This window comes from Felis catus, chromosome F1, assembly GCF_018350175.1.
Source record: "Felis catus isolate Fca126 chromosome F1, F.catus_Fca126_mat1.0, whole genome shotgun sequence".
In the NCBI taxonomy this organism is placed as follows: domain Eukaryota; kingdom Metazoa; phylum Chordata; class Mammalia; order Carnivora; family Felidae; genus Felis; species Felis catus.
Window position 1 is genome coordinate 54,880,687 of NC_058384.1, and position 21,010 is coordinate 54,901,696.

General features: G+C 37.2%; 1 protein-coding gene across 3 annotated transcripts in view; it reads right to left on the bottom strand.

The window, feature by feature from the left end:
• The window catches only part of GPATCH2 (G-patch domain containing 2), a 175,763-nt gene that overhangs the window by 61,976 nt on the left and 92,777 nt on the right, over positions 1-21,010 (bottom strand). For all 3 annotated transcript variants that reach the window (XM_045049003.1, XM_045049004.1, XM_045049005.1), the window contains exon 6: positions 5,919-5,986. In XM_045049003.1, coding sequence (XP_044904938.1) covers positions 5,919-5,986 — 68 coding nt within the window. The remainder of the gene's footprint in view (positions 1-5,918; positions 5,987-21,010) is intronic.

Genomic DNA, 21,010 nt, shown 5'->3' on the forward strand with positions numbered 1-21,010 from the left:
TTAATGGCTGCAGAAAAAGAATCTGACAAAATTCAACATCCTTTCATGATAAAAACTCTCAACAAACTGGGCATAAAAGGAATGTACCTCAGCATAGCAAAGGCCTACAAGTAGCACCATCCTAAATGGTGAAAAACTGGAAGCTTTTCCTCTAAGATCAGGAACAAGACAAGGATGCCCATTCTCGCTACTTCAGTTATTAAGTATTAGTATTAGTATTAGTATTAGTATTAGTATTAGTATTTCACAACTTAGTATTAGAAATTCTATCCTGACCAGTTAGGCCTGGGGAAAAAAGGCATCCAAATCTGAAAGGAAAAGGTAAAATTGTATTTGCTTGCAAATAACTTGATATTATAAACAGAAAACCTAAAGACTCTACCAAAAATCTGTTAGAATAAAGAAAATCAGCAAAGTTGCAGGATACAAAATCAAGAGACATCAATCAGTTGTTTCTAAAACAAACTATTAGAAAGAGGGATTATGAAAACAATGCCATATATAATAGCATCAAAAAGAATAAAATACTTAGAAATAAATTTAATGAAGGAGGTAAAACACCTGCACGCTGAAAAGTATGAAATATTAGTGAAGGAAATGGAAGAAGACACAAATAAATGGAGAGATATTTTATGTTCATGGACTGGAAAAATCAATATTGTTAAAATGTCCATACTATCCAAATCAATCCACAGGTTCAACGCAATCATTATAAAAATTGTAATGGCCGTTTTCACATAAATAGGGGAAAAAAATCCTAAAATTTGTATGGAGCCACAAAACACCCCAAATAACCGAAGCAGTTTTGATAAGGCATAAAGCTAGAGACATCACACTTCCTAATTTCGAGCTATATTACAAAGCCATAGTCATCGACACAGTATGTAACTGGCTAAAAACAGACACAAAAATCAGTGGCACAAAATAGCCCAGAAATAAACCCATGCATTTATGAGCAATTAATTTTGACAAAAGAGTCAAGAATATACACTGGGGAAGGATCATCTGTTCAATAAATGGTCTTCGGAAAATTGAACAGCCACTTCCAAAAGAATGAAACCGGAGCTCTATAGTATACTATACACAAGTATCAATTTAAAATGGGTTAAGGACTTGCACACAAGATCTGAAATCTTAAGACTCCTAGAAGAAAACTTGACACTGATCCTCACAATGAGTTTTTGGATTGACACCAAAGCAAAGGTAACAAAGTAAAAATAAGCAAGTGGTACTACATCTAACTGAAAAGTTTCTGCATAGCAAAGGAAACCATCAACAAAATAAAAAAGCAACCTATGGAATGGAAGAAAATATTTGCAAACCACATATCTGATAAGGCGTTAACAGCCAAAATATACAGGGTACACGTACAACTCAAGAGCAAAAATCCAATAGTCCAATTAGAAAATGGGCGAAGAACCCGGATAGATACTTTCCCAAAAAAGGCAAACCAAGAGCCAACAGGTACATAAAATGGTGCACAACATAATTCATCATAAAGGAAAGGCAAATAAAAATCAAAATAAGATTATCAATTCATACTTTTTAGAATGATTATTATCAAAAAGACAAGAAAGAAAAACTGCTGGTGGGAATGTAAACTGGTGCAGCCACCATGGAAAACAGTATGGAGCTTCCTCAAAAATTGAAGTCCAACAGCCATATGTTATCCAGTAATTCTGCTTCTGGATATATATCCAAAGGAAACAAAATCACTATCTTGAAGAGATATCTGTACTTCACATTCATTGTGGCTTTATTCACAGTGGGAAAGATATGGAAACAACCTAAGTGTCCCTCAATGGATGAATGGATAAAGAAGTTGTGATACACACACACACACACACACACACTGGAATATTATTTAGCCTTAAAAAGAAGAGAATCCTGCCAGTTGCAACAACATGGACGGACCTCCATGCTAAGGAGGGCATCATGCTAAGTGAAATAAGCCAGACAAAGATATGTACTGCATGGTATCATAGAAACAGAGTAGAATAGTGGTATTGTGGGGCTGGGCGTGGAGGTTCGAGGGGGAGGTGAATAAAAGGGCACAAAATTTCAGTCATAAAATGAGTAAGATCTGAGGATCTAATGTATAGTATGGCAACTGTAATTGACAATACTGAATTGTATGCTTGAGAGTTGTTAAGAGAGTAACACCTTCAGTGTTTTCTAAAAAAAGAAAAAAAAAGGTAAATATGTGAGGTGAGGGATGTGTGAATTCAATGGTGGGAATCCTTTTACGATGTATACGTGTATCAAATCATCATGTAGTACATTTTAAGTATATTACAATTTGGGATGTTTGGAGGCTCAGTTGGTTAAGCATCTGACTTCAGCTCAGGTCATGATCTCGAGGTTCGTGGGTTTGAGGCCCACGTCGGGCTCTGTGCTGACAGCTCAGAGCCTGGAGCCTGCTTCAGATTCTCTGTCTCCCTCTCTCTCTGCCCTTCCTGTGCGTGTGCTCTCTCAATCTCTCTCTCTCTCTCTCTCTCTCTCTCTCTCTCTCTCTCTCTGTCTCTCAAAAACAAACATTTAAATAAATAAATATATTACAATTTTATTTGTCAATTGTATCTCAACTAAGCCGAGGAAGGAAAAACAAAACAAGCAAGCAATGGACTGCTAGAACCGTGCACTAGCCTGGAAGTGCTCCTGGTGCAGTGAACATGTCAGTTGTGATCATAGAGTATAAATAATAAGCAAGGGCTCCCAAGAAAGTAGAAAAAGGAGAATCGCCTGCCACATTGGATACATGGGTTTTAGCAGGCTGAGTGCTGAGTGCCTCACTTCCTGAATGGGAGCTTCTGCTGAAATAGCCCGCCTTCTATACAATTCTGTATTGTATCTACGGGTGCTTTAAATTTATGAGTCACCGTACTGCAAAGAGCCATAGCCAGGTCTGATTAAAACTCCATGTCACTCAGAGGTCTTGGAGGAGATTTTGAGGTAACTGAAGTAAGTGGATGAGATTCTGAAGCGGGGTCCTTCGGGAAAGACAGGGAAGGTATTCCAAACACATGTATGTATGGAGAGAAGGGTTGTGTGTGCATGTTGAGGAGTCAATGATTTGCATATGGCAAGTCCTGTTAGGAGCACTATGTGCCAGACCCAAGTAATCAATCATGACTGATCTAAAACTTTGCCAGATACTGGTTCCCTACACTCCCTTGCAACTCCGGGTGACCAAATAACCCAGTTCTGGCCAATGAGAGCTAAGGAAAGGTGGGTGAGTGGTTTTGAAAGGAATTTTGCTTCTGGCGGAGAGCTCCTAGCACTGGTCCCTTCCTCTTCTTCTGGCCTTGAAAGCAGACATGACATGTGAAGTTATAGGCATGAGGCCATAACTATGAGGGCATAAGAAAGAAAGGTAAAGATCGTATTATGTGTTGAATTGGTGCCCCAGAAAGATATGCTGGAGTCCTAACCCCTAGTAGCTCGGAATACGACCTTATTTTTGAGATAGATCTTGACAGAGGTAACCAAGTTCAAATGAGGTCATCTAGGGTAGGTTCTACTCTGACCTTATAAAGTGTCCTCATATTTCTGTCCCTGCGTCCTTATAAAAAGGAGAACTGTGGACACAGAGACAGATACACACACATGGAAAAGGCCCTAGGAAGATGGAGGCAAGATTAGCGTGACACAGTAGGAGCCAATGAGCCTCAGAGGCTGGCAGAAACCACAGGTGTGGACAAAGGCCTGGAACAGCTTCTCCCTCCAGCCTCAGAAGGAACCAGCCCTGCTGACACCTGACCTTGGACTTCCAACCTTCAGAACTGCCAGACAGCACATTTCTGTTGTTCAAACCACCGAGTTTGTGGTGCTTTGTTACAGGAGCTCTAGGAACAGATGACGAAACCGAAAATCGGAAACAGTCTGGCCCTTGATAGTAATTTTACGCCACTGAAAAGCCTTAGGGCCACCTCCCTCCTGACTTCTTATGTGAGAAACAAAATAAAACCTTTCGGCTTAAGCTATTGTTCGTTTCGTATTGTATTCTGTTACTAGTATCTAGTACGTTCTGATAAAATGGTGGTTTTCAACCAGTCAAGACTGATTAAGGACAAATCGGATTTTTGAAGACCCGGGTAGGAGAGAATCCAAGAGAAAAATCCTAGGGCAGTGATGCAGAAGTCATATTTAGGGAAGACAGGCAGATCAGGGAAGACAGTTGGACCATTTATCTAAGAAGGAGAAATAATGGATCAGGCAGAAAGGTACTGGAGTCAGATCCTGAAGAGCTTTTAATAATATGCTAATGAGGTTTTTCCACTGTCAAGAGGCAATACTGGGGGTTTACAAGTAGGGGAATTAAAGAATCAGAATGAACTTTAGCAAAAGTAAGCAGTATGTACTCAAAGAGTGAGAACACAGAGACAGAAAGATTCACTAGGATCCTGTACTAATATAAAAGATAGCAGTGCTTATTTAAAAGAATAGAGTAGAAAGTGGAAAAGACGGAGTCAGCATGAGATACTGAAGAGACTGGACCGGACTGGTAGCATGGAGGGTGCAAGGTGGTGAAATGACTCCATGTTAGTCCTGAGTGTTGACAGAATGGTAATCAAGCACATTGGGTAACCTCGGAAACTCTAAAAATAGTGACATCTGAGTTCCACTCCTAGAGAATCTTATTTAATTGATTAAGAACCACTGGGGAGATTCGTGTGGAATGGATGTCAGGGGCACACAGTGAGGGTCATACCTGCTAACTGGAGAAGCAATACTCAGTTGACATTATCCAATTTGCCCCATTTTACATTCACACTTTCATATCTGCATTCACTCAATTACTATTTTCTGTCTACTAGGCACTGTTAGCACAGGACTCCAATAGTGATAAAGAGATTTGTCTGCCCTCAGAGCATTTACAATCATTAACAAATGCAATTTTTGGTTTAAAGACAGCTCTATATCTACTTGCTAGTGGTTTTGATTCCTGTCGGAACAAAAAGTTAAGAAGAAAATATATAAATCTTTTGGTTGAGTTAATAAAAAGCCTTATTCTTTTTTCTTCATGTTTGAGAAACAATAGAGAAAAGGTCTTATAGGATAATAAAAATGAATGAAATAAACTATTTAAAGGAAAGATTATGATACTGTAACCTATAAAATAAATACTCCAGAAAATAATAATCTGTATAAATAATATTTTATATCATACAGATTACATTTTGTATTAGTAATCTATATAAAATAAACTATAGATGAACAATAATTTGTTTTACATTGGTTAAGGAAGGGATTTAAAAGCTAGGATCTAATGGATCCTAATATGATTGCTTGCCAGAAAAAATCCATTCAGTCATGAATCCATGTCTTTCCCTATCTTATGGCCTTTTTCTTCAAGTTCAACCAATTTCCCAGGAGACACGGTACTGACCCAAAATATATATGTATTGAAGCTCTTCTGATAAAGATGTACTTAGAAACAGAACTAGCACCTAGAAATTCACCCAATAATTTACCAACGTTAAAGCTCAATTTTTAATTTTTGGAATTACTTAGTAAATGAGACTCTCCCTTCTGTTGCCAAATGAAAATACGTTCTGGTTCCTTCACGTCTCTTGCTGGGCAGGAGCAGGAAGCAGAGAAGTAATGAGTTAAGTAGTCGCTTTGCGTTTTAGTGCTTTGGAAAGAGTAGGGAGGAAGACAGGAAGAGTAGGAGGAGAGCTTGATGCTGCTTAATGTAATGAAAACTTAGCATTTCAAATTCTGCCGCAAAGAAAAGAATGATTGTATTCAAAAACCTTTATTTACATTTCTGCCACAGGTTGAAATTGTTCCGCACAACTGTCAATGTCAGTGGTATAAGAAGTGCAAATTAAACCACCCTTACTAGCAACAGCTACCAGTTTTCCAAAAGAAAGATGGAGAATACCCCAAGATTATACAAATCAGTGCGTACTCACTCATGGTGATGAGAATCTGGGGAAAAGTGAACCATTCTCTTGTTACTGACAGGGCCCGGGGTGCCCACCTGAAAGGAGAGTGGAAACAAAAAATAAATCACGGATGAGTTTCTTAAAAAAAAAAAAAATCCCATGAATAATAAAGGGACGTTTCCGTTTGAGGACTTCTACGCTAAAATGGAGAATAAAATATTAATTCTCAAAAGCTAAACCACATTGCCTGGACCAAAAGTGTAATTTCATGCTGGGTAAGAAGGGCCTCTTGTTGTGGTTTACTGTATAGTTCCTCTGCTAGAATTTTAAGACTAGTTAAAAAGTACTTTTATAATAAAAAAAAATGTTAAGAACTAGACCACTGACTCTTGTTTCCAAATACTGCTCAATTATGCATATATTTCATCATACACACAAAAAAAAGAGGTTCGCTTAATTAGTGTTGAGCTAGTGATATTACCCAAAACCAACGGATTTGCGGTTAATTCTTAAATATAATGCACACATTTAAATGCATGCAAGAACTTGAATCAAGGAAATAGTCGCTAGTCCTTTTCATAGTTTTCCCATAAAGTTAGGGATAATCTACATATTTGCGCAGAAGAAAATATAATTTCACCTAAAAGAACAACATTTTATTCCTTTATTTCTAAACAAAATTAAAAGTCTGATAGTCAAAGTTTCAAAAAAATTTTTCATAATCTAAGCTACTCTCATTAAAAAAATTCACACCTTGTATTTTATAGAGGGTTTTCAAAGGCAAACGCAAGCAGCGCCATGCAAGCAAGAATGAATCTACAATCACAATCAACGAGACATATCTTACAACGAAAGGTCATAACTTATGCTCTATCATCATCATAATAAAAAACCCCGCATAATTATAAACGTGTCACTTAAAGTATACCACCAAAGAAAGCACGATGAGGCAGAAAAACGCCTATGAAAAAAGCCTAACATTTCCAAACATGTGTTTGTTCTTTTCTCACTCGGGTAACGAGGATGCCAGCATACCCTCTGAAATTGCAAGAAATGCAAATACTGCACATGTGCGCAGATGATGACATTAATAACCCTATGGTTTGGGCACCACAGGTAAACATGTGGCTCAACTCCAGGACTACATCCTGCATTCATCTCAAAATGAGGTTTTCATGCTATTCCAGTGGGTATCCCAGGAATACAGTAATCCATTTTCTACACTGTGGCTATGAGAAAAGCCGACTGTGCCTATGTCATGCTTTGTTAGAGGTTCATGATCACATTATCTCATGGTGGACCTGACACTTTTATTCAGTTTACAGTATGTTCTATGTACAGGCAACTTATTTCCTTTGCCAGGGCTGCTGACAACCTTTTCCACACTATATTAATCTTGTTTACTGACTTTATCTTGGTACAAATATCAGAAAACTGAACTTTTTATCTCAGAGAAAGAATAAACAACGTGTTGACAGAAGCAGAAGCTATTTTCAGGGCTAAAATTGCTTGTTTACCTGAAGCTATACTTATGGAAAAATGTTTAAGTCTTGCTCTGGCTTGAAATACATAATCTGAAATTTAATAAATGAAGAAATTTCACACACCCCCATGTGATAAATTGCCTGATGAAAACAATGCAACTGAATACAATAAAACCGAATTTGTAACTAATTTATCCCACAATACAAATGTAAGCTTTCAATCTAGTCAGAAATAATCACACTGTGTATTTCTCAGAAATCATAGATGTATAAACTATAAGCTCAATTCAATTGCTGCAAATAACTCTCAAAAGATTTACAGTACCAAATGTAGATATTTAAATGACTTTCCATCTTTACATAGGACATGGTCCTTTTTTAAAAAATAAAAGAGGTGAATACCCTTTCCTGTTATTTCAAGTCCATTTTTGTTTTACTTGGGAAGATATGACAACAGCCATAATTTAGAATTTTTTCTTAATGAAATTATACAACACTGAGGTCGACACATGATGATCTTCTCAGGGTTAATATCACTAGTCTGTGTCAGGAGTGAAATGTCTTTGCTACGGAGACCTTTGCGACTTTGGGACTAGACACCCATTTTGAAAATCTGAGAGTAAGATCCTCATACAGAATTCACCCCGTGGAAAACAGTGCTCTACTAAACTTTCTGTGTATTTTAAATTTGGAAGCATGTATTTAATATGATTGATTATTAGTAGATACTTCAATGTTATAAAATATCAAGCAATATTCTTGCAAAATTCTTTCCAAAACTACAATTTAGGGTTAGATAGGAATCTTCATAAAAATAAATGAAGCAGTTTTAAACATCACGGCAAAGTAATGGCTTCTACTAAACAAGTATGGCAGTTACATTATTTTATTTTCCAAACAATATGGCTTCCAGTTATTACAGAAATGTCTTAGAAAGAAATAACAAATTAAAAAAAAAAGCAAAAACATCTCTTTAAATAGCAATAAAATATTCACATAGTAAAGTTTTCCTGTTAGGAAAAGTAGATTTTATTCCACAACATCAGAGGGGGAGCAGGTATTCTGTTCTTCATGAGAAACAGTATTTCCACATTGTTAAGACTCTTTGTTACGACTCTGGAGATATTTATGTAATTGGGCAATAACTACTGATGACAATCGTAGACATCACACTGTATGTCCAGAATTCTTAAGATTCACGTTTAAATATTGTTATATCAATAGCGACTACAGTCCTAAGTAAGGTAGGTATATTTCTTCTCATTGACTATGTTTATTACTGAAGTTATTAAACAAACAAAAAAGACAACTCGAAGCTAGAAAGGAACGGATGGTCTCTAGATAACAAAGCAGTTGTCAACTTCTCGCCATTTTGGATTGTGAAATAAACTATAATGCTAGAAGACCACACGGGTTTAGTTTTTGCTGTTGTTATTTACTATTAGCAACCTCAGAAAATAGGAATGTAATAATGGCAGATGAAAACTGAGTAACGGCTGTACAAGGAAGTACCACTGTCAGGTCATTAAGTAAGACTATGTGGGAAATTTAGCTGTATGACATCAGTGACAAAACATCCTCTCACTTTCATTAGCCACATTAAAATGGTTTCTTATTCTTCCTATCACTGATTTATTAATGCCAATTTCATAACTGTCCTCAAAAGGTAAAACACCACGCTTGTTTTTACATCTCATTTTCATTTTGGTGTGAACAAATCTGCCACAATTCCACCCTGTTCTTCTACAATTAGATAACTGAGTCAATTACTTCCCAAATCAGGTAAACGTATCTGAGACACAACGGTCTTACAGGATTCATGAAAAGCCTGTCCAACGTGGGATGACACCCCTACTCATATTTTCAAGGATGAAGATTCCTTCTGTAAATGAAGTGTTATGTCCCCAGGAAGTACAAGAGGCCATCATTCTTTCTTCTCTCCCTCTAATACAGTCCTTCTCCTTCAACTTTGCTCTTATTTGCAATTACATTTTGTTTGCTTTCCAAATGCTATTCTGCTTCAGTGCCCACATTGACAAATACTTAGGGTGGCAGGATGCCATTCGAAAGAAGGCCTTTCGATTTTGTGAGGACTGGTCAATCAAATCCGCCGGGCCTCCAGGCTCCAGGGCGATGTTGCCTGAGCCTTCCTGCCCGCGTGTCAAGACTCAGAAGTTTTCTGCTTCTCTAAGGACCAGTATTAATTTGACTCAACTTCTCTGAAGAGAGAAAGAAGCCCCTAAACTTTACCAGGCTCAGCATGAAGGCCCCCTGCTATGTTCAACACATGTGTCAGTCAAATATATGTGACAGATAATAAGGAACACAACTCAGCAAACCAAGGCTTAACAATAGGGCTTTAAGCCCTGAGGGTAGGAAGTAAGGGGAGCAGAGCAGAGATGGAAGGAAATGTATTAGGCTTGCTAGTCTACGCATTTATCTTCATTCAAAAACAATCATAAGATATAATACCCTACATGTTTTGCAGTAACTGATTTCGATTAATTAGCTGTTAAAATGAATGTACAAACTGTACGTCTTTTGACCCCATACGGCAAAATAAACAAAACGGCTCTCCAAAAGTATTTCAAATGAGTTTTATATCAAGTGTTCTAAAAAGTCCTGTTACAAGATAGGTGGAGAATGAATAAAATATTTCATTGTGTCCTCTATTCTCATATATAATATTACAGAATGGTCACAATTCACAAAGGCACAATCTACTTGGGGATGGAAAACATTCAAGGAAATAACACTAGAATTACTTCGACAACAACGTACAAAAAAATAAAAATTACTTTAGAATTACTTGTAAAGCAATACAAACAAGGACAATTCAGGTAGCATAAATGGATATCATTTATAAGATTAAAGGGAAACAAAGCAGTTACCTGATTTAACAGGAAGAAGGGGAAAAAAATCACCTGTGAGAAGGGAGTTGTATGCAATTATCTCTCCCTGCTCCAATCCATCTTACCAACTTGCCAAATTCAACTTTCTAACTCGCTGCTTTTCACATGTCACTTTTCTCATTCCAGAGCTATCCATAGCTCTATGCTGAAAGTAAAATTAAAACTAATGAAAAATGCATTCGAAGCCCTCTCTAATCCGATCCTTATTTTCCAGCGTGATCCTTCCTTATGAGTAACTGACTTCTTCCCTTGTCAGCACCCAAAACTGCTCTACTTGATATCATTCAACAAATGTTTACTAGTTAACTACTCTGTATGTAAAATTATGCTTATATTTGCTATATGATAAGTGCTATATGGTTCCCATTCCATTGGGTGATTTTAGTTCTCTGTCACACTGAATATAATCTTTTTGATGTCATGATAAAGTCCTGAGTTTAAGGAACCCTTTTGATTCCGGGGTGTTTTGTTTGTTTGTTTGTTTGTTTGTTTTGTGTGTCTTAAAGAATAAAAAATCAGCAAGTAATTCATGTGCTAATTCACATTTTACCTTCATTTGCCTCGATTTATGTTAAAGTAAAATGTGTATTTATACAGTAGACTAGCAAAAATCCTCTTTATGGCTATAAGACACTAAAAAATAGTAGGTGTGTGTGGAACACCTCATGTGTGCTTGGTGACGTGTTGGATATGAGGTAGAGGTCACTATAAGTCTTCACCCGTCAGAAGTTTTAGCTTTAGACAATGTCCTCCTAGAAGGAACACTCAGTAGGGAAGATGGTCCATTTCTGAGGACAACTGAATTAGCTGATATTTCAAAAAGTGTTGTACTAAATTACTAAATTCATACACTATAACTTGATTTTCCAACTAAGAAAATGCCTTTGCAATTTTATAAAGTGTAGTAACATTACAGAAATGTGTGCCAGGTTTTCATTTTAAAATTTACCAATATTCACAATCAAAGCTTCCTCTTATCAGTGGATCTCACACTGGATCTATGTGTCATCTACCCCTCATAGACTTCACGTCACCTGAATTATATTGTAGTGTATATAACAGTGATTTTACCTCGTCATCAAGGTATTGTTCCATTATATTTTTAGCAATTTTTAATCCTTCTTGGAAGGATGTAAACGTGAATAAATGAGCAAAGAAAGTGTGATAATGACCACCATGGCACATCAAGAATTACTATCATCGTTAGTAATGATAACGACACGCCTAAGCTTTATAGCTCTTGCCTGCTTATAAGGAGTTTTCACGGGCAAGGTGGATGAGTAAATAAGCATCATTATTCTCAAATGTCAGATGAGGGCACATGCCCCAGATCACCAAGATTAAACAGAGCTAGATCTGAACCTAAATTGTCCTATTCCCAACCTATTACTTTTTCTCTTCCGGGACTACACAAAAGAGACAATACACCAAAACAAGTGTTTTCTGTATTTGGGGATTTGCTGTAGGAGATGCTTGCCTGAATCGAGAATATACTCTCAGAAAATCTTCAGCCAAGAATTATACCTCCAAGGATGATACTCTGGTCCTTACTTGTAAGTTCAGAGTAATGTATGTGGCTATTTTAAGTATAGGCAAGAAGAAGCATGGTAGTCCAAACAGGGTTGTTAGCATATGGTATGTATTCGCTAACGGGAATAAGAAACAGTTCTACTGCCAGTCATTACAGCCAAAGTAGTAAAAAATTTATATTTATTTATTTATTTATTTATTTATTTATTTATTTATTTTTTAAACATTTATTCATTTTTGAGAGAGAGAGACAGAGCATGAGTGGGGAAGGGGCAGAGAGAGGGAGACACAGAATCTGAAGCACGCTTCAGGCTCCAAGCTGTCAGCAGAGAGCCCGATGCGGGGCTTGAACTCAAGATCTGTGAGATCGTGACCTGAGCTGAAGCCAGACGCTCAACCGACTGAGCCACCCAGAAGCCCCAAGTAGTAAGAAATTTAAAAACTATACTAAAGAGGGTAAGCACTCCATGATGAGAATATGCTTAGGAACTTGGAAAATTAGGGAACGTGGACCATTTTTTTTTCCCCTTCAAAAGTAGGTATCAATGTAAATGTGAGATTACACCTTCAAACCAAAAAGGTTTTATAAAGAATCAAAAAATCACAGGAAATAAAGCACAGAGAAGCACAAGGCTTTCCTTTCAATTGCGGATTAGCCTTCCTAGCGGGAATCCTATGTGTCAAAGGGAAGATGCTAACCTTTCAGCTGCCAGCATCACGTGAAGTAGTGAATGAAGACAGGCTTCAGATAATCTGGAAGTAATCTCAGCATATGTTCAAGTAATAGTAGCACATAGATTTCTCTAAAAGAACTGTCAAAATGTGAATTATACTAAATTGATGAAGGTTTAGAAATATACATACATATGTATATGTACATATATGACATTAGCAATTGTTACGTTTTTAATCTCAAACTAAACATCGTAATTATTTGAAATCCTTCAAGTTTTTTTCCCTCGTTAAAATAAGTCAGCATTAATAATTAAGAATTTAGAAGGATTGGCCTATTAGAATAATAATACTTCTAATGATTAAGTGCATAAATTCTCATTCTGGTAAGCACTAATAATGAACGATCTAAATACTTTAATACAAAAGATTAATCACTACGTAATTAAAAAACAAATAGAGCAACAACTTTTTTTCATACTGCTCCACAGTAATTTTTTTTTTTTTTTAGTAAGAAACTAAAAATTAACCAGCTCAGAATGATGGCAAATAGTGATTAAAGAGGGAGTTCTGCTTTGCCGTCCAGTTTAGTAGCAAGCTGTGAGTGGCCTCTGCTGGCTGACCAAAGGCTTCCTAAATCATTCATTTACGATGCCTGCACTGGTACGGGCTTCAGAAAATAAGGATGTGCCCACATATGTTTATACAAAATCCTCCGTGTGTAAAGACCTGCCTTTTGCAAAAGTGAATGCCAAATAATAAACAAAATGTGCATAAGATGATGTAAGAAAACTTTATAATTTCATCCAAATTCAGCATAACTTAGATTATACTTAAAATCTATTACATCTTCTAAAATTTTAGCTTATAGACCATGACAGCATATGGATTATCTTATTCAATTTATATCACACAATCATATCCACATTTCAAAGTACATATTTTCTTGAGGTTCATTTGCATACACCCACATATACACCCAAACTTTTTCTCAAAATTAAGTGTCTATTTACGGACTTTGCAGGGAAATATAATGAAAGGTTGAATGAAAAATCCTTTAAAGAATTACATTTTAAAAAGGGCATTAACGCATTTTATATAATGGTTTATGCAGATACTGTCCTGGAAATTCAGCAAAGCAAAGCAATTTTAAAGATTTCTATATTATTGCACCTATGTTTGGGTAGAAGTAATTTTATATTCAAAACTTAAAATTGCAGTCAAGAAGTTGAAACATTACTACTATCAGGTAATATTAATTTAGTAATCATAAGAGAAGAAAAAAATGTTACCAGTTCTACTCGGTACCTTTCTATCAATGAAAATCTTCTGTGCACGACAGAATTTATGATTTTTTATTTATCTATTTAAACATACAATTATATAGGATTCACTTCATCCTCTACCCAATCCATCCACTTAAAATATACCCCATTAAGCATTATTATCAAATATGCCTAATGATGTCAAAAGGTGACTACATTTATTTTTAAAAAGTTACTGTTCTCACATGTGACACTATTTCAGTATATTTCAACTCTCATTTCAGAATTCAGTCCCATTATCTTGCCTGCTCAAAATTGTTCACAGGGTTAGCCAGCTGACATATAAGATAACCTCCATCTCACTAGACACCGCTGGGATACGACACACTGACCTACAGTGAGCCCTTATTATTAGCCTGAAATATATAGCGCGTAATGTAGCTCCTGCCAGGGAATTTGTTTATAAAAATCCTTTTATTTCTCTGGACATTCAAAATGCTTTTAAAAGTAATGTTCAACTGTTTAAAGGAATTTCAGACAATGAATAAAAATTCTAATGGGTGCTTTGAAGTCTCCTCTCCTGTCTCCCACTATTCTGCAGAAGTGAAAAAAAAAAAAAAAGGAGTCACGTATACAGAAAATAGAAGCTAGGAAATGTTTTCTCTTTGGAGCTTAGCATACACAGAGTCTATTATATGAAGGCTAGAATCTACAAAAGAAAAGGATACTCAATAGTTCTCATTCCTGATGAGAATTACAACATACTGAAAAGCTGGGTACATGTGAATTTTTTTTTTTTTTGTAGTTAGAGGAGGTCAGGAGGTAACAGCGGTAAAGATAATTATGACATTCAGCCAACCAACATGATTGATAACATAAAAAATATTAAGATGGCTTTCTGTATGAAAAATTCTGTCATGTGCATTAAAAAATGTACTTTAAGAATATAGGCAGACTAGGAGAAATCTTGAGTGCTTAGTTTTAAGTTACTTAAACTATACTTAAAACACTTGATTGACATTTCAGTTAAAACTCATATTCTTTCTACATTAATTATCTGATAATTTATCACAACATTATTAGTTGCGCATATACCTTTTTGAATTACATATTATTCTTCTTGTTTTTCAAAATGTTTTTATAAACTAGTCAATTTCTTTCCACCTTAAATCGATAGTGATATATGAAATCTTAATTTGCATTAAGAGAAAAAAAATTACGGGGTGGTTTTGATGTCTAAAAGATTGTTTCTAGGAATCTCAAGGATACATTGACAGTAATTTACTAAAAAAATCCTGATAGTCTCCACATTTTAAAACTGATGAACTTAACATGGCTTATATTTAGCAAACAAAACACTTAAGATAACATTCTCTAAGCTGTTCTCCGGAAGCAAGCATGCTGGCAAACATTCAATCTTCTGTAATGTATTTCAAAACCCGATTATTATACTTTAAAGTGCACTAAAATGTTTGTGTAACTTAAAAAGAAAAAGAACAGAACAGTGACTTGAGAGGGGAAAGAAAGAGAGAGCAAGTAGGAGCTTAGGCAAACTATTCCTTAAGGGATACATGAGTGAATGGGTTAATAAAAAGAAATCAAATATTAGTTAATAGATAACTATATAATCTTAGTATATTATATACCAGCCTTCTTCAATGATTGGTAACACAAATCCCAAATAATAATGTGTAACTTTTAATATCCTTTGGCCCATGTATATTTCAAGTAAAAAAATAAAATCACACAGTAAAAAAATCTCCACATTTTGGGGATTCTTATCAGTAGAATTTGCTTGAAATACAAAGAAGTTACTATCTAGCTTAACTTAGGTTGCATGAATACATCAATCAAGAAAGTCAGCGGTGACTAGGCGAAGCAATTTATGGCCAATAAGAAGTACGTACTATCACTGGTGGAGCTTCTAAGGAAAGTTCTTTCAATGGGGTTTACTTCTCCGGCATGAGCCCCGAGTCCTTCTTTGTCCTTAGGTTGCCTGAGATGGAGGCAACAGCATCCATTTTTTTTGAGTAGGAACGAACGAGAATCAAAGGTTTCCACCCTTGATAATGAAGCCATCAAATGTCTTCTCACAACACGAGGGAAAAAACAACGGAACCCTTCTTGATCAAGCTACCATTGTCTGGGTATCTTGTTACGTGTGCCAAGCTCTGGCCCTAATTAATAATAATGATGACGATGATGCTATTATAGCAAGTGGAAGCATACACAAACTATTCCTTAAGGTATAAATGAGTGAATGGGTTAAAAAATTCTACCTTTATTCTTAAAAAGAGAAACCAAAAACATGCTATTAAGTGGGTCAAGAATGAGTGAAAGAGAAGAGATACTAAACATCTAATTTATATGCCCAGCACTCTGCTAGTTACTATAGGAAATTCTAAAGAACAGCATCATATGAATCCCTGCTAGCTAATACGCTGCCAACTTAAAAAAATATGAAACTAATACCAATTAAACCACTGTTAAACTGTGTGCATTGAGTTCATAACTGCAACACTTAGCAAGACTTGGCAAAAGCCATTTTTTGGAGGCGACGGGGCTGATGCTGAGTGGGAGAGACCGGTAGGGTTTAAGGTGATGGAAGGAGGGGAATTATATGCTAAACACAGACACAAGGTATGGATCAAAAGGGCGTATAGATTGGAAATGAAGAAATAAGCTTGACTGGACTAGAAGTCTGTCAGAAAAAAAAAAAAAGTTGAAGGGGTAATGCGGTTTCAGAAATCTAGGAATATGGTTCCTTCTGTAAAATAATCTAGCAACATTTTGCTAGATAATCCACCTAGTTGATACTGTCTGACTCCAGAAGAAAAAGGGAGCCAGAAACCCAAATGAATAAAAACAAACAAAAACGGAGACAATATTTTCATATTTTAAATCTCTGTATCTTCACCTTCACGAAATCTCTATCCTTCGGTGCTTTCGGGTTTCTGTATCAAGAGCCTGGGAGATGCAAATACAGTTGCCTCTAACGACATACAGACATCCAGCGTGAAGAGGCAGCCCCTTCTGTCTGTGGAGGCCAGGCCGAGGTGCTTCCTGACCCTTTCATTCCTGTGGGGCATGGAACAAGAGGTGAGGCTGAAGTAGGCGAAAGAAGTTAGAAACCAAAGTTGTAACTGCCCCCCCTCGTCTGGGGCAAAGCAAGGTGCAGGATCAGAGAAGTGAGGAAATCTGAGGAATGTCTGCTTCCTGAGCACAGCTGATGAAGAGGCAAGCCTCTAGGAGAGGCCACATTTGAGTTGGCATCCTGCCCAAACTGTCACAGGAGGAAAAAACTGGCACATCTGTGGAAGGAGAGGGTTGGAGAGATAGCTTGAGAATGTTACCGGTCCCCGCCCCAGCCTGGGTGTGCTAGACAGGTGACCCAGGAGCTTCTGTAACCCTGGGGTGGGGGGTGGGGGGGGAGACTCAAAGAAGCACAAGGACTTGGAGATTAGGGGAGAATGACTGGAATCCATGGGATTCAGTGATGGGTACCAGCATGACACCTCAAAAGACCAAAGAGAACCAAATTCATGTGTGTGAACGAGGCACCAGGGTTCATTCTAGACCAGACAGTCAGAGATCAGCAAGGACCAAAATATAGTGAACAGACCTCAGATGGTGCATGACTCTAAGGTAATCTCCACCATATCCTCCAGGGCACCTAAGCTCCCCACTGCCATCTTGGAGAGAAGTGGACGGGAGGCCGAGAAGAACTGCAAGACCGAGCATTTGTTAGAAAAAGGGTAAGCTACAGGGGTGCCTGGGTGGCTCAGTCGGTTAGGCAGCTGACTTCGGCTCAGGTCACGATCTCACAGTCTGTGAGTTCGAGCCCGGTATCGGGCTCTGTGCTGACAGCTCAGAGCCTGGAGCCTGCTTCTGATTCTGTGTTTCCCCCTCTCTCTGCCCCTTCCCTGCTTGCTCTCTGTCTCTCTCTTTCTCTGTCTCTCTTTCTCTCTCTCTCAAATAATAAACATTAAAAAAAAAGAAGAAGAAAAAGAAAAATGGTAAGCTGCCCAAGGAAATACGTTATACCAAGATGCAGTAATTGGCAAATCTGGATCACTTCCCTGACCCCTGCCTGCTTCCCTACCCCTGCACTCCGTCCCCTCACTGTCCCTTCACCTACTAGTAATAAATGGAGCTTCATGAGAAATATCAAATGTAGTAAATAAAAAAGCTACATTTTCTTTTGTCCAGGTATTAAATTCTTGCCCCACTACACTTACAAATGGACATCGACCCTTTAAATATTCATGAATAGAAGAAGTATCCTTACATTAGAATGATGAAAATCTTTCTGTGTGATCCACGCATAAGCAGCAAAGCGTAAGTACTTGACTAGTTTAAGCTTTTTCACTGTTTTACAGCATAATGTATATCATATTTTTCAATCTGCAGGTTACAAAATCAACTGTGACAAAAACATACTTCTTATTTATTTTTAACATTTTTAAAAAATGTTTATTTATTTTGAGAGAGAGAGAGAGAGAGAGAGAGAACGAGCAGGGGAGGGGCAGAGAGACAGACAAAGAATCCCAAGCAGGCTCTGCTCTGTCAGTGCAGAGACCCATGCGGGGCTTGAACGCATGAATTGTGAGCTCATGACCTGAGCTGAAATCGAGTTGAATGCTTACTCGACTGAGCCACCCAGGTGTCCCAACAAAAACATACTTTTATGATAAGATTAGAAAGCAAAGCAATAAGAAGTCTTAGCAGTAATTCTTGCTGCCCAAGTCATGATCACAATGGAATACACAATCCACCTGGTTTAACCAAATAAACTAGAATTTATGGATTTCATCCACTGTGTCTTTTTCTCTAATATAAAGTGGTTCTTAGGAGGAAAACAGTACAGTGATTAAAAGTGTGGGCTCTGAGTCCACACTGTCTGCGTCCAAATCTTGATTCTTCCACATTTCAGCTCTAGGACTGTCTCAACTTCCACAGCTACAAAATGGGGACGGAAATAGTATCTATTTTATAGAGTTATAATGTGAATAACTGAACAGCACGTAGATCACGGTCTGACTATTACCACCGGTTTTAATTGTCTCCACGTCTGACGCAAGATACAACTGCGATAATAAGATGACACAAGTAAGTATTACAGTAGATGTAAGCATTGACTAAGGAGTTTTTATAGGGTTGGAGGGAGTCGGGAATGAGGAGGGTGTGCACGCAGAGCAACGGTGCAATTGGAGATGTTTAGTATCGGGGCTGGCATCACTCTTTGCAGTGAGTTACTTGAAATAGTCTTAGTTCCGGTTGATAAAAATCAGATGAGCAACTGTTTCTCATGAACATGTTAGAAATGCAGATACAAGTTTAATATCTGAGAGACACCACGTTCTCAAGAAGAGTTACTTTACACATTAATTTACAGCTACGTGGTGGCCAGTCTAAATCACAAAACTTAATTCAGTAATTTTCCACAAAGACATTGTTAGTGACTACATAGGCTGGTGCTTTTCTGATGCTTTTCAATTAGTGTAAAGGTCATGAGTTTAAATAAAATAGAGTTAAGTATCTTATCTATAATAACGGTCTCTAAATTGAATGTTTTACAGCTGGTTTGCTGTTCTTGGCCAATTCTAAGAGCCTGAAAGAAACCTGAACTGGCAGACCATTGGAATATATGCTACTGAAGTAATATAGCCAGTGCGTCACCTCCCATATTCAACTTCAAATGCACACACACACACACACACACACACACACACACAAAATGAAAAAACCTTGAAGACTTCTCTGACCACACCCAACAGAATTTCGCTCCCCACTTGGAATTTGTATATTTCCTTGTATTTTATGTCACTTAACAGCTGCCTCATGTTATAACTGCAAATGCACATTTGTCTCCTCTATAAGCATATACATTTCTCAAAAGCAGTGGCTTTTGTCTAATTTACTGTTGTATTGCCAACAGAACGTGGTATACTGGCCTACACTGAGCCATGTGATAAAGTCATCCAAAGTACAAATATTATTCACTACAGCTGATTAGCATTTTGTGATAGCCATAAAACAACTCGGTATAGATTCTGAATATCTCACAATCAGGTTAAATACTTTAGTCTTTCAAAAATCTAGACATGCTGTCTCAGAGCCACGCTGCTCTGTGTATAGATAAACCCATTCTAACACCAGTTCCATAAAATTAAATAATACAAAAGATAAAACCTAGTAGGAAGTATATAGAGAATAAATGGAGTAAATGAATATAATTTACGAAGTGCTTTGCATAAGGAACAGTTCATGATTTTTAAAATACTCCTCGAACAATTTCTCATAAGTTGGTCAAGTGTAATAAGAAAAAAAGACTATAAGAGAAAAGAAAAAAAATTGTTGAATTACCTTTCCAGAGTAGCACACTATTAAGAGAATCCACTGACAGAAAGAAGGCTGTCAAATACTAGCATATGCTGAAAAAATGGCAGAATACCTAACACGCTCTTAAAATCAATTCTAGAAGAAGCTATCCATAAAGCAGTGGTAGCATCTTAGGCATCGCTCTAACTAAGAGACTAGATAATCACCAATTATTCTAGAATTGTCCCATAGGTATTCACTATGAGCTCCATGGACATTAAGGCACACCATGGAATCAGAAACAATGAGATCTTCTGGCACGGTCAGTTTGTGAAACACTGACATGATGTCACGACAACCCAATTCTGTGAGACTGGGTATACAAACAGAATGCCAAGTAGCACAGTCCACTGGACCATGAACAACTCCAAGTGCAGAGATAACTGTTTTATTCCTTCCTTTTGTCCCCTGTGATGAACCCGGTATGTACTAAGTAAATAGTGCCCATTATTATTGATTTTAACAAACATTGATCGAGCACTTCGTAGGTGGCACGGACTCTCAGAAGCAACATGCATTTGCAGTTATTACTACTGCTCACAACTCTGCAAGATTTTAATTCTTCTCTCTGTCTCACAAATGAGGCTCCAAGAGATTAAAACAACCCCCCTGAGACCACCTACTTAACAAGGAGTAGAGCCCGTATTTTAGTCCAGAAATGTCTGGTTCATTTACTCAACAAGAAAATATTGAGCCTTTACTATGTGTCCTGGGAAAGGAAGAAGACACACGCTGACCAGGACCCTGCGTTTATGGGACCTGCATGTTAGCCTAGGGAAACACAATGAATTAAAGACAAACAAACATACAAAAATACTATAGACTGTGGTAAATTCTGGGAAGGAAATGAGTCGGGGACGGTGGAGAAGTGGAAG